General features: G+C 44.8%; 1 protein-coding gene across 1 annotated transcript in view; it reads right to left on the minus strand.

Moving 5' to 3' along the window:
* Positions 1–12,500, minus strand: part of vps13b (vacuolar protein sorting 13 homolog B) — a 220,879-nt gene that overhangs the window by 176,297 nt on the left and 32,082 nt on the right. The window contains exons 10-11 of the mRNA XM_077246996.1: positions 480–656; positions 108–274 (exon numbers count right to left, since the gene is read on the minus strand). Coding sequence (XP_077103111.1) covers positions 108–274; positions 480–656 — 344 coding nt within the window. The remainder of the gene's footprint in view (positions 1–107; positions 275–479; positions 657–12,500) is intronic.

The following is a 12,500-nucleotide window of genomic DNA, read 5'->3' on the forward strand; positions in this document are numbered from 1 at the left end:
TCCAGCTCAGTTCAGTTCTCATATAATGCTGTCAATACAGGAGATCAATAATATTGTTGAATATTAAATGTGTGTGTGTGTGTGTGTGTGTGTGTGTGTGTGTTCACCTTGTGTCCCAGTAGAGCAGGGACTATGAGGTGGAGAAGGTTGTATTCCGCTGCAGGGACAGTGACTCTCGCTCTCATCAACATCACATTGGTCTGACGGGTGGGAATAAACTCCTCCAGTGCTGAAACCTGCTCCGGCACCACACACACAGGCTCCTCCACAACATCTGATATACACACACACACACACACACACACACACACACACACACACACACACACACACACACACACACAGAGACAATAGTGTCATTATTCAGATCAATTCAGTTCAAGTTTTGATAAACTGAAGACTGAAACACTGAAGATGACACTATCAGAATCTTCACTCTAAGTGATCAATGATGTGTGTGTGTGTGTGTGTGTTGTTACCGGGCTGTGGTTTGCAGTAGGGCTGGTACTCGTGGTCCAGTGTGCAGGCGATCATCTTCAGGATCCGGTGGACAGCACTGCTGTGAAGCTGCAGATCTAGAGGACCGACTACAATCCTCTTCACTGACGTCTCCTGAATCAGCGGCTCGTCTTTACTCTCCTGCAGCCCCACACACACTGCAGAACAACAACACAACCCCAGAAGTGTCCAAGCAGCACAACAATAATGACTTTATGAACTTCTTTACTTACAAGATTGATAATATCAAAAAAAGAAAATTATAACTATGCAACCGTCTACTTCAGTATCGCATCAGACAGTGTATTGTAGTCTCACTGACGGAAAATTCGATTCATTCATTGCCATAGGAGAGGAAGAATTTTCTAAACTCGTTAAATAATCTAAATCGACAACATGTATGTTAGACCCTATACCGACTAAACTACTGAAAGAGATGCTTCCAGAAGTCATAGATCCTCTTCTTAACATCATTAATTCGTCTTTGTCTCTAGGATACGTACCGAAAACTTTTTAGCTGGTTATGATTAAACCGCTTGTTAAAAAAAGCAACTTGATCCTACAGAATTAGTCAATTACAGGCCGATCTCAAATCTACCTTTTCTATCAAAGATACTAGAAAAAGCAGTATCCTCACAACTGTGTTCCTTTTTAGAAAGAAATGGTGTCTGTGAGAATTTCCAGCTCTCATTAGAGTCACAAATTATTTGCTCTTATCATCCGATCGTGGTTGTATCTCTCTATTAGTGTTACTCGATCTTAGTGCTGCATTTGACACTATCGACAACAACATTCTTTTAAATAGATTTGAAAATTATGTTGGCATTAGTGGAATTGCATTAGCATGGTTTAAATCATATTTATCTGACCGCTATCAGTTTGTAGCAGTAAATGAAGAGATGCCTTATCGATCACAAGTTCAGTATGGCGTACCACAAGGCTCAGTACTAGGACCACTGCTGTTCACTCTGTACAAGCTACCCTCACACACACACACACACACACACACACACACACACACACACACACACACACACACACACACACACACACACACACACACACACACACACACACACACACTCACAAACACACACCCTCACAAACACACACACACACACACACACACACAAACAAACACACACCCTCACAAACACACACACACACACACACACACACACAAACAAACAAACACACACACACACACACACACCCTCACACACACACACACACACACACACTATGTACATGCTACTCTTAGGAGATATCATTAGGAAACATGGAATTAGCTTTCACTGTTATGCTGATGATACTCAGCTCTATATTTCTTCACATCCTGACGAAACTCACCAATTCACAAAATGAACGGAATGCATAGCTGATATAAAAACTGGATGCCTAGTAATTTCCTACTACTTAATCATGAAAAAACCGAGTTTCTAATTATTGGACATAAAACTTCCTCACGTAATAATCTAGAATACTGTCTAACACTTGATGCTGCTCTGTCAAGTCCTTGTTTTTGGTTAGGAACCTGTGTGTGTGTGTGTGTGTGTGTGTGTGTGTGTGTGTGTGTGTGTGTGTGTGTGTGTGTGTGTGTGTGTGTGTGTGTGTGTGTGTGTGTGTGTGTGTGTGTGTGTGTGTGTGTGTGTGTTTGTGTGCTCTTTGACACCAATCTTTCATTTGAAAGTCACGTGTCTAGGAACCTGTGTGTGTCACACACACACACAGGTTCCTAACCAAAAACAAGGACTTGACAGAGCAGCATCAAGTGTTAGTGTCTAGTATCTTTAAAACCTCATTTTTCCATCTTAAAAATATATATAAATTACGTCACATGCTCTCAATGACAAATGCGGAACAGTTAGTTCATGCGTTCATGACATCAAGGCTAGATTATTGTAATGCTCTACTGGGTGGTTGCCCTGCACGCTTAATAAACAAACTACAGCTGGTTCAAAACGCAGCCGCTAGAGTTCTTACCAGAACCAGGAAGTACGACCATATTAGCCCGGTTCTGTCAACACTGCATTGGCTCCCTATTAAACATCGTATACATTTTTTAATATTGCTGATTACTTACAAAGCACTAAATGGTTTAGCTCCCCAGTACTTGAGCGAGCTCTTAACGCATTATAGTCCTTCACGTCAAATCTTCATCTCAAAGTTCTGGCCAGTTGATAATACCTAGAATATCTAAATCGACTGCTGGCGGTAGATCCTTTTCCTATTTAGCACCAAAACTCTGGAACAATCTTCCTAACATTGTCCGGGAAGCAGATGTAAGTGGCGTGAATTATTCTTTAATTTGTTTTTTTATATTGTGTTATTTTCTTTAATTTACAGTTTATACTAAGTTTTTCTACTTTTGTAATTAGAGAGGATTGATGAACCTCACGAAATTTTGTTTGTATTATTGTTCATGAGTAAGAATATAACGTTAAAGTAGAGGAACCTTCTTCTTTGGGTCTTTGTTTGGGGTGGAAGCGTCATCGGTGGAGCATCCCCGGGGTTTTCCCTAGTGTGGCATGAGTTTGCATCAGTCTTCTTGCGCAAGGCTGATGAGCGCATGCACTTCGCTTCTCTCGTGGATCTCTCTGGTATGCTGATATTTATCGTTCAAATGCATTTTTTTTTGGCTCAATAAGTGTGATTTGAGTGATAGCAGCATTCGATGGTGTTGGTTGTGATGAAGTGTTTAATTGTAATACAATTTTAACGAAATTCATTATGGTGCTTACTAATTGTCATATTACACTTAGTGTCTACACGAGAGAGTGAGAGAGAAGCCATTGCCCTGGTGATGATATCCACTGAGGATATTTGTCTGTTTACAGGTATGTTGTTTAATTAGTTCTGTTTTATTAAAGAAAAGAGATCTGGTTGACTGTTAATAATCATGTATTGTAAATAGTGCTCACCGTTTAAGGGGTAAGAATCCATTCTAATGATTTGCCCTGTGCGTGACGCACGTGGTATAGTGCTAAATGTGTATAAAATTTTTTTATTTGGATATTACTAATGGCGTTATAACTGTTTATTTGTTTCATTATAGTATGTTATATTGTATGAACATTTGAATTAATGCATGTTTGAATGTAATTTAGTATATAACATATTGTAATACATTACCTGTAATGTTTTGTAAACTAATGGAGTACATTGGTAAGGATATGTCACTGTGACGTATCATAAGAAAGATAAGAACTTAACATATGGTCATCAGAGTTGTCTTCATTTACATGTACTGTATTTATTTGTTTATTTTGTTTAATTGTACCATGAGTTTGCATCAGTGTTCTTGCGCGAGGCTGATGAGCGCATGCACTTCGCTTCTCTCGTGGATGTCTCTGTGTCTACACGAGAGAGTGAGAGAGAAGCCATTGCCCCGGTGATGATAAACACTGATGATATTTGTCTGTTTACAGAATAAAATACTGGATCTCATCGTTGAGTGGTCATGTGGTCCTTGTGTGTGAGGGTGTCCGGTCCAGACATGCTACACAGACACAGTCTGTCAGTTTGAATCTAGGGTTAGGTTCATCTCTTCAACCTGGCATACACATAGAACACTATACATTCCTATTATTCAAATCAGTTATTCAATTATTAGGCTGCATAATTAGGTCAGCCGGAACCGGGAACACTTCCTATAACACCTGATGTACTCGCTACATCATAAGAAGAATGGCATCTACGCTAATGTTAGTCTTTCTGTTTATTCCGAGGTTAACTGTAATCAGCCGGATCCAGGCCGTATCCAGATCAGATGGTGGACCTGCGCCTGGACACGACCACAACACATGATGTAGTCAGCCGGATCCAGGCCGTATCCAGATCAGATGGTGGACCTGCGCCTGGACACGGCCACAACGCACCCCTGAAGTGTCAGCAGAGATTGTGTCCACTAGACTCTCCCTGTGAAGGCCTCATCGACACGACAGCATCGGCACTGATCCTCAACAAACTCATCCCTATTCTGGCGTGACTCCGATATTAAACCAGATGAACTGGATAATATTCTTAATGTTCTGATCCAATCTGACCTCTGACCTGTAATGTTGCCTGAATCATAATCACACACTGTTGGTTCGTTGGCCGGAGGAGAACTGAGACTGAGTCTGGTTTCTCCATTCTGCACTGATGGAGTTTTGGTTTCTTCACTGTCGCCTTTTTCGCCTTTGTCGTCCATTGGCTTTTGGCTTGCTTAGTAGAGAACATTTAATTTTATATTTAACAATATTATTACAACATTATTTTCCTGTTATCTCTGTAAAGCTGCTTTAAAACACTCTGTATTGTAAAAAGTGCTATATAAATAAATCCCACACACACTGCAGAACAACACAAACACTTCATCACTAACAATAAGTTCCATCAAATATCAGTAATAAAAGTGTAAGTTTCTGCAATCGGGCTCTTTTCCCTCCATCATAAACGAGTGTGTGTCAAGCGTCAGACAAAACACAATAAACGCTGTCATGTTCTCTTGCGTTCGGACGCTGGTGTTCGGGAACTTCTGGAGGGAATTAAACCAAATCATTCTGATCACACACTTCGACTCCGGCATTTCAGAAAAACCAAACCAACATTTGAGATGTTGCGATGCCATTGGTCCACTGGTTAGTCCAGTTATCCAATCACAGCTGACGCTGAGGGTTTTGATGCTCATTGAGCGATTTATTCAGTAAATTTGTTTCCATCATAGTTTATCGGTTAAAAAATGTATACGCCTCAATTGAGCGCATACGCTTTTATGTGCATTCTTAGAATTTATGATCTTGGTGTTTCCACCCAGTGACTTTTTATGCGATATCCCAAAATGCGCATAAAAATAGGTGGACGGAAACATAGCTAAAGTTGTGTTGACACAGCAAGCTTTTGATGCTAAAATAATTGCTTTTTTCCATGTTAGAAGCATCAAAATAGATTTTCAGTATTTTAGGCAGTTAATACCAAATAAACTTGCTTTCCATGAACAGGGCTGAAATTATTACATTGTTTACTTATGTCTGTGAAGACACACACAGACACACACACAGACAGACAGACACACACACACGCTCACTCACTCACTCACACACACACACACACACTCTCACGCACACAGACACACTCACACACCAACACACACTCACTCTCACACACAGACACTCACACACACTCACTCACTCACACTAACACACACACACACACACACACACACACACACACACACACACACACACACACACACACACACACACACACACACACACTCTCTCACACACACACACACTCTCTCACACACACACCAACACACACTCACTCTCACACACAGACACTCACACTCACTCACCCACTCACACTAACACACACACACACACACACACACACACACACACACTCTCTCACTCACACACCAACACACACACACACACACACACACACACACACACACACAGTGAGAGCGAATACTAATCCACTCACTGAAAATGAATAACTCCAGGTCACTTTGTTGCTGCAAATCGCTGTCGTAGTGAACGCACCTTTAACAGGATGATAGATTTACAGCCGCTCACACACACAGCTATCAAAGATCACTATTCCAAATGTTCCAAACACACACACACACACACAGCTGCGTGTGTAATAAAAGCAGATCACTGAAGGGAACGTGGGAGTCCCGTTACTGCGGATGGAGGGACGGAGGAGAGGGAAAAAGAGTTCATGAGCTGCTCAAATTCCCTCCTGATTTGTGGAGATTAAAAGTGCAGCGAGCGATGTCACTTCCTCTTCCCATTTAGGCTGGGCTGGATTAAGTCTAATATCAAACATCTGGAAGCTCGCAGCGCTGCTGAAGGACACGGGGAGGGAAATTAGCTGGATTTAAAGCATTAGAGGAGATCCGCGCCTCAGCGCTGCAGTTATTATGAGAGGAGTGCGGCACCGGTTTGAGTTTCGCTAGTTCAGCGCTAGCGCTCTGATGTGAACGAGGGTTTTGTTTGCTGGCGCTCTGATGTGGACGAGGGTCGCGGATCGAGTCTCCGAGGGCACACACACTCTGACTCACACGACATTCCTAACACACACCGTCACTCGCTTCGCTGGAGGAGTGACACTCATCCGCACCTCAGAAAGCAGCCTGAAGGCCAAAGCTGACGAGATCTGTGTTTGCTTTAGCTGATCGCTATCAGAACAGAACAGGAGAGACTCATTCAATGTTCTATCAAAAACATGAAGCACATACATCACACATTTGAAACTCTATCAAACAAATGTTAGAAGACGAGGACTGCTGTTGCACAATATAATAGGTTGTGATTGATCGACGGCCTGATGTTTCCCTCATATGTAGCTAAATTTAGTTATTATCTATTGATCTGTTATTTCAATTTCTTAATATTTTACACTGCTTTTTCCCTACTTTTTTTTAAAACATTAAGTATTTGCACTAATGTTATTGTGCTTTATACTGCACACATTTGGTATGCAGTCCAGCTGCCAATGCTTCTGCACTACAATTGTGAAAAAAAATCATGCCAATAAAGCTCACTTAAATGCAAAAACAAAGAATTGAGAGAGAGAGAGAGAGTCGGAGTTGATGATGAAATGAAGGTGTAAATGAGATTCATCTGTATTCAGAAATGTACTGAATACATTTCAGTTAAATGTAATGTTTCGTCTGCTGATAGTCGTGGCTTTTCCTGTCATTCTTCTCTCGCAAACAACAGCAGACACTGTTATTTATTCAACAGCAACAACGTCCTATTATTTATACAAAAATATCCATAATTTTAGTGGAGTTGCAGCATGGATGGATGGATGACATTCCATTGTTAATCCATAGGTTTTAATATGGAGTTGCTTCACCCTTTGCAGCAATAACAGCTTCAACTCTTCTGGGAAGGCTTTCCCCAAGGGTTAGGAGTGTGTTTATAGGAAAGTTTGAGCATTCTTCTAGAAGTGCATTTGTGAGGTGCGGCACTGATGTTGAATGAGAAGCTCTCAGTCTACACTGTAATTCATCCCAAAGCTGTTCTATCGGGTTGAGTTCAGGACTCTGTGCAGTCAGTCCAGTTCCTCCACACCAAACCCCTCATCGTGTGTTTATGGTCCTGCTTTGTGCACTGATGCGCAGTCATGCTGGAACAGGAACATCCACAGACTCTTCACACAAAGTTGGGAGCATGAAATTGTCCAAAATGTCTTAGTATGCTGAAGCATTAAGAGTTCCTTTCACTGGAACTAAGAGGCCAAGCCCTGAAGACCAACCCCACACCATAATCCCCCCTCCACCACACTTTGCACAATGCAGTCAGGCAAGTACCGTTCTCCTAACAACCGCCATCCCAGCTTTACTCCACTGCACCCCACGCTTTACTCCACCTCATCCCACACTTTAATCCACTGCATCCAACACTTTACACCACTGCATATCACGCTTTACACCACTGCATCCCACACTTTAATCCACTGCATCCCACACTTTACACCACTGCATATCACGCTTTACACCACTGCATCCCACACTTTAATCCACTGCATCCCACACTTTACACCACTGCATATCACGCTTTACTCCACTGCATCCCACACTTTACACCACTGCATCCCACACTTTACACCACTGCATCCCACACTTTACACCACTGCATCCCACACTTTACACCACTGCATCCCACACTTTACACCACTGCATCCCACGCTTTACTCCACTGCATCCCACACTTTAATCCACTGCATCCCACACTTTACACCACTGCATATCACGCTTTACACCACTGCATCCCACACTTTAATCCACTGCATCCCACACTTTACACCACTGCATATCACGCTTTACTCCACTGCATCCCACACTTTACACCACTGCATCCCACACTTTACACCACTGCATCCCACACTTTACACCACTGCATCCCACACTTTACACCACTGCATCCCACACTTTACACCACTGCATCCCACACTTATACACCACTGCATCCCGCACTTTACACCACTGCATCCCGCACTTTACACCACTGCATCCCGCACTTTACACCACTTGCATCCCACACTTTACACCACTGCATCCCACACTTATACACCACTGCATCCCACACTTTACACCACTGCATCCCGCACTTTACACCACTGCATCCCGCACTTTACACCACTTGCATCCCACACTTTACACCACTGCATCCCACACTTTACACCACTGCATCCCACACTTTACACCACTGCATCCCACACTTTACACCACTGCATCTCACGCTTTACTCCACTGCATCCCACACTTTACACCACTGCATCCCGCACTTTACACCACTGCATCCCGCACTTTACACCACTTGCATCCCACACTTTACACCACTGCATCCCACACTTTACACCACTGCATCCCACACTTTACACCACTGCATCTCACGCTTTACTCCACTGCATCCCACACTTTATACCACTGCATCCCACACTTTACACCACTGCATCCCACACTTTACACCACTGCATCCCACACTTTACACCACTGCATCCCACCCTTTACACCACTGCATCCCACCCTTTACACCACTGCATCCCACACTTAACACCACTGCATATCACGCTTTACTCCACTGCATCCCACACTTTACACCACTGCATCCCACACTTTACACCACTGCATCCCACACTTTACTCCACTGCATCTCACGCTTTACACCACTGCATCCCACCCTTTACACCACTGCATCCCACCCTTTACACCACTGCATCCCACACTTAACACCACTGCATATCACGCTTTACTCCACTGCATCCCACACTTTACACCACTGCATCCCACACTTTACACCACTGTATCTCACGCTTTACTCCACTGCATCTCACGCTTTACTCCACTGCATCCCACGCTTTACTCCACTGCATCCCACGCTTTACACCACTGTATCTCATGCTTTACTCCACTCCATCCCATGCTTTACTCCACTGCATCCCACACTTTACACCACTGCATCTCACGATTTACACCAGTGCATCTCACACTTTACACCACTGCATCCCGCACTTTACACCACTGCATCCCACGCTTTACACCACTGCATCCCACGCTTTACTCCACTGCGCTTTACTCCTTTACACCATTGCATCTCATGCTTTTCTCCACTGCATCTCACACTTTACACCACTGCATCCCACGCTTTACTCCACTCCATCCCACGCTTTACTCCACTGCATCCAACGCTTTACTCCACTACATCCCACCTTTTACACCACTGCATCCCACGCTTTACTCCACTACATCCCACCCTTTACACCACTGCATCTCACGCTTTACTCCACTGCATCCCACCCTTTACACCATTGCATCTCATGCTTTTCTCCACTGCATCCCACCCTTTACACCACTGCATCTCACGCTTTACTCCACTGCATCCCACCCTTTACACCACCGCATCTCACGCTTTACACCACTGCATCCCACACTTTAAACCACTGCATCTCACGCTTTACTCCACAGCATCCCACGCTTTACTCCACTGCATGCCACCCTTTACACCACTGCATCCCACGCTTTACTCCACTGCATCTCACGCTTTACTCCACTGCATCCCACCCTTTACACCACCGCATCTCACGCTTTACACCACTGCATCCCACGCTTTTCTCCACTGAATCCCACCCTTTACACCACTGCATCCCACGCTTTACTCCACTGCATCCCACCCTTTACACCACTGAATCCCACCCTTTACACCACTGCATCCCACACTTTACACCACTGCATCCCACGCTTTACTCCACTGCATCTCACGCTTTACTCCACTGCATCCCACCCTTTACACCACCGCATCTCACGCTTTACACCACTGCATCCCACGCTTTTCTCCACTGCATCCCACCCTTTACTTCACTGCATTCCACCCTTTACTCCACTGCATCCCACCCTTTACTCCACTGCATCCCACCCTTTACTCCACTGCATCCCACCCTTTACACCACTGAATCCCACCCTTTACACCACTGCATCCCACGCTTTACTCCACTGCATCCCACCCTTTACTCCACTGCATCCCACCCTTTACTCCACTGCATCCCACCCTTTACACCACTGAATCCCACCCTTTACACCACTGCATCCCACACTTTACACCACTGCTTTACTCCACTGCATCCCATGCTTTACACCACTGCATCCCACTCTTTACATCACTGCATCTCACGCTTTACTCCACTGCATCTCACGCTTTACTCCTCTGCATCCCACGCTTTACACCGCTGCATCTCAAGCTTTACACCACTGCATCCCACCCTTTACACCACTGCATCCCACCCTTTACACCACTGCATCCCACTCTTTACACCACTGCATCTCACGCTTTACTCCACTGCATCTCACGCTTTACTCCTCTGCATCCCACGCTTTACACCACTGCATCTCACGCTTTACTCCACTGCATCCCACGCTTTACACCACTGCATCTCACGCTTTACTCCACTGCATCTCACGCTTTACACCACTGCATCTCACGCTTTACTCCACTGCATCCCACGCTTTACTCCACTGCATCCCATGCTTTACACCACTGCATCTCACGCTTTACACCACTGCATCCCACTCTTTACACCACTGCATCTCACGCTTTACACCACTGTATCTCACGCTTTACTCCACTCCATCCCAAGCTTTACTCCACTGTATCCCACGCTTTACACCACTGCATCTCACGCTTTACTCCACTGCATCCCACGCTTTACACCACTGCATCCCACACTTTACACCACTGTATCTCACGCTTTACTCCACTCCATCTCACGCTTTACACCACTGCATCTCACGCTTTACACCACTGCATCTCACGCTTTACTCCACTGCATCCCACGCTTTACTCCACTGCATCCCACACTTTACACCACTGCATCCCACGCTTTACTCCACTGCATCCCATGCTTTACACCACTGCATCTCACGCTTTACACCACTGCATCCCACTCTTTACACCACTGCATCTCACGCTTTACACCACTGTATCTAACGCTTTACTCCACTCCATCCCAAGCTTTACTCCACTGCATCCCACGCTTTACACCACTGCATCTCACGCTTTACTCCACTGCATCCCACGCTTTACACCACTGCATCCCACACTTTACACCACTTTATCTCACGTTTTACTCCACTCCATCTCACGCTTTACACCACTGCATCTCACGCTTTACACCACTGCATCTCACGCTTTACTCCACTGCATCTCACGCTTTACTCCACTGCATCTCACGCTTTACACCACTGCATCTCACGCTTTACTCAACTGCATCCCACGCTTTACTCCACTGCATCCCACACTTTACACCACTGTATCTCACGCTTTACTCCACTCCATCCCATGCTTTACTCCACTGCATCCCACACTTTACACCACTGCATCTCACGATTTACACCACTGCATCTCACGCTTTACTCCACTGCATCTCACGCTTTACACCACTGCATCTCACACTTTACACCACTGCATCTCACGCTTTACACCACTGTATCTCACGCTTTACACCACTGTATCTCACGCTTTACTCCACTGCATCTCACGCTTTACTCCACTGCATCCCACGCTTTACTCCACTGCATCCCACGCTTTACACCACTGTATCTCACGCTTTACTCCACTCCATCCCATGCTTTACTCCACTGCATCCCACACTTTACACCACTGCATCTCACGATTTACACCACTGCATCTCACACTTTACACCACTGCATCTCACGATTTACACCACTGCATCTCACGCTTTACTCCACTGCATCTCACGCTTTATTCCACTGCATCTCACGCTTTACACCACTGCATCCCACGCTTTACTCCACTGCATCCCACACTTTACACCACTGTATCTCACGCTTTACTCCACTCCATCCCATGCTTTACTCCACTGCATCCCACACTTTACACCACTGCATCTCACAATTTACACCACTGTATCTCACGCTTTACTCCACTGCATCCCACGCTTTACACCACTGTATCTCACGCTTTACTCCACTCCATCCCATGCTTTAC

This window comes from Siphateles boraxobius, unplaced genomic scaffold (assembly GCF_051911475.1).
Source record: "Siphateles boraxobius isolate OS27281-9 unplaced genomic scaffold, OSU_SipBor_1 293, whole genome shotgun sequence".
Taxonomy (NCBI): domain Eukaryota; kingdom Metazoa; phylum Chordata; class Actinopteri; order Cypriniformes; family Leuciscidae; genus Siphateles; species Siphateles boraxobius.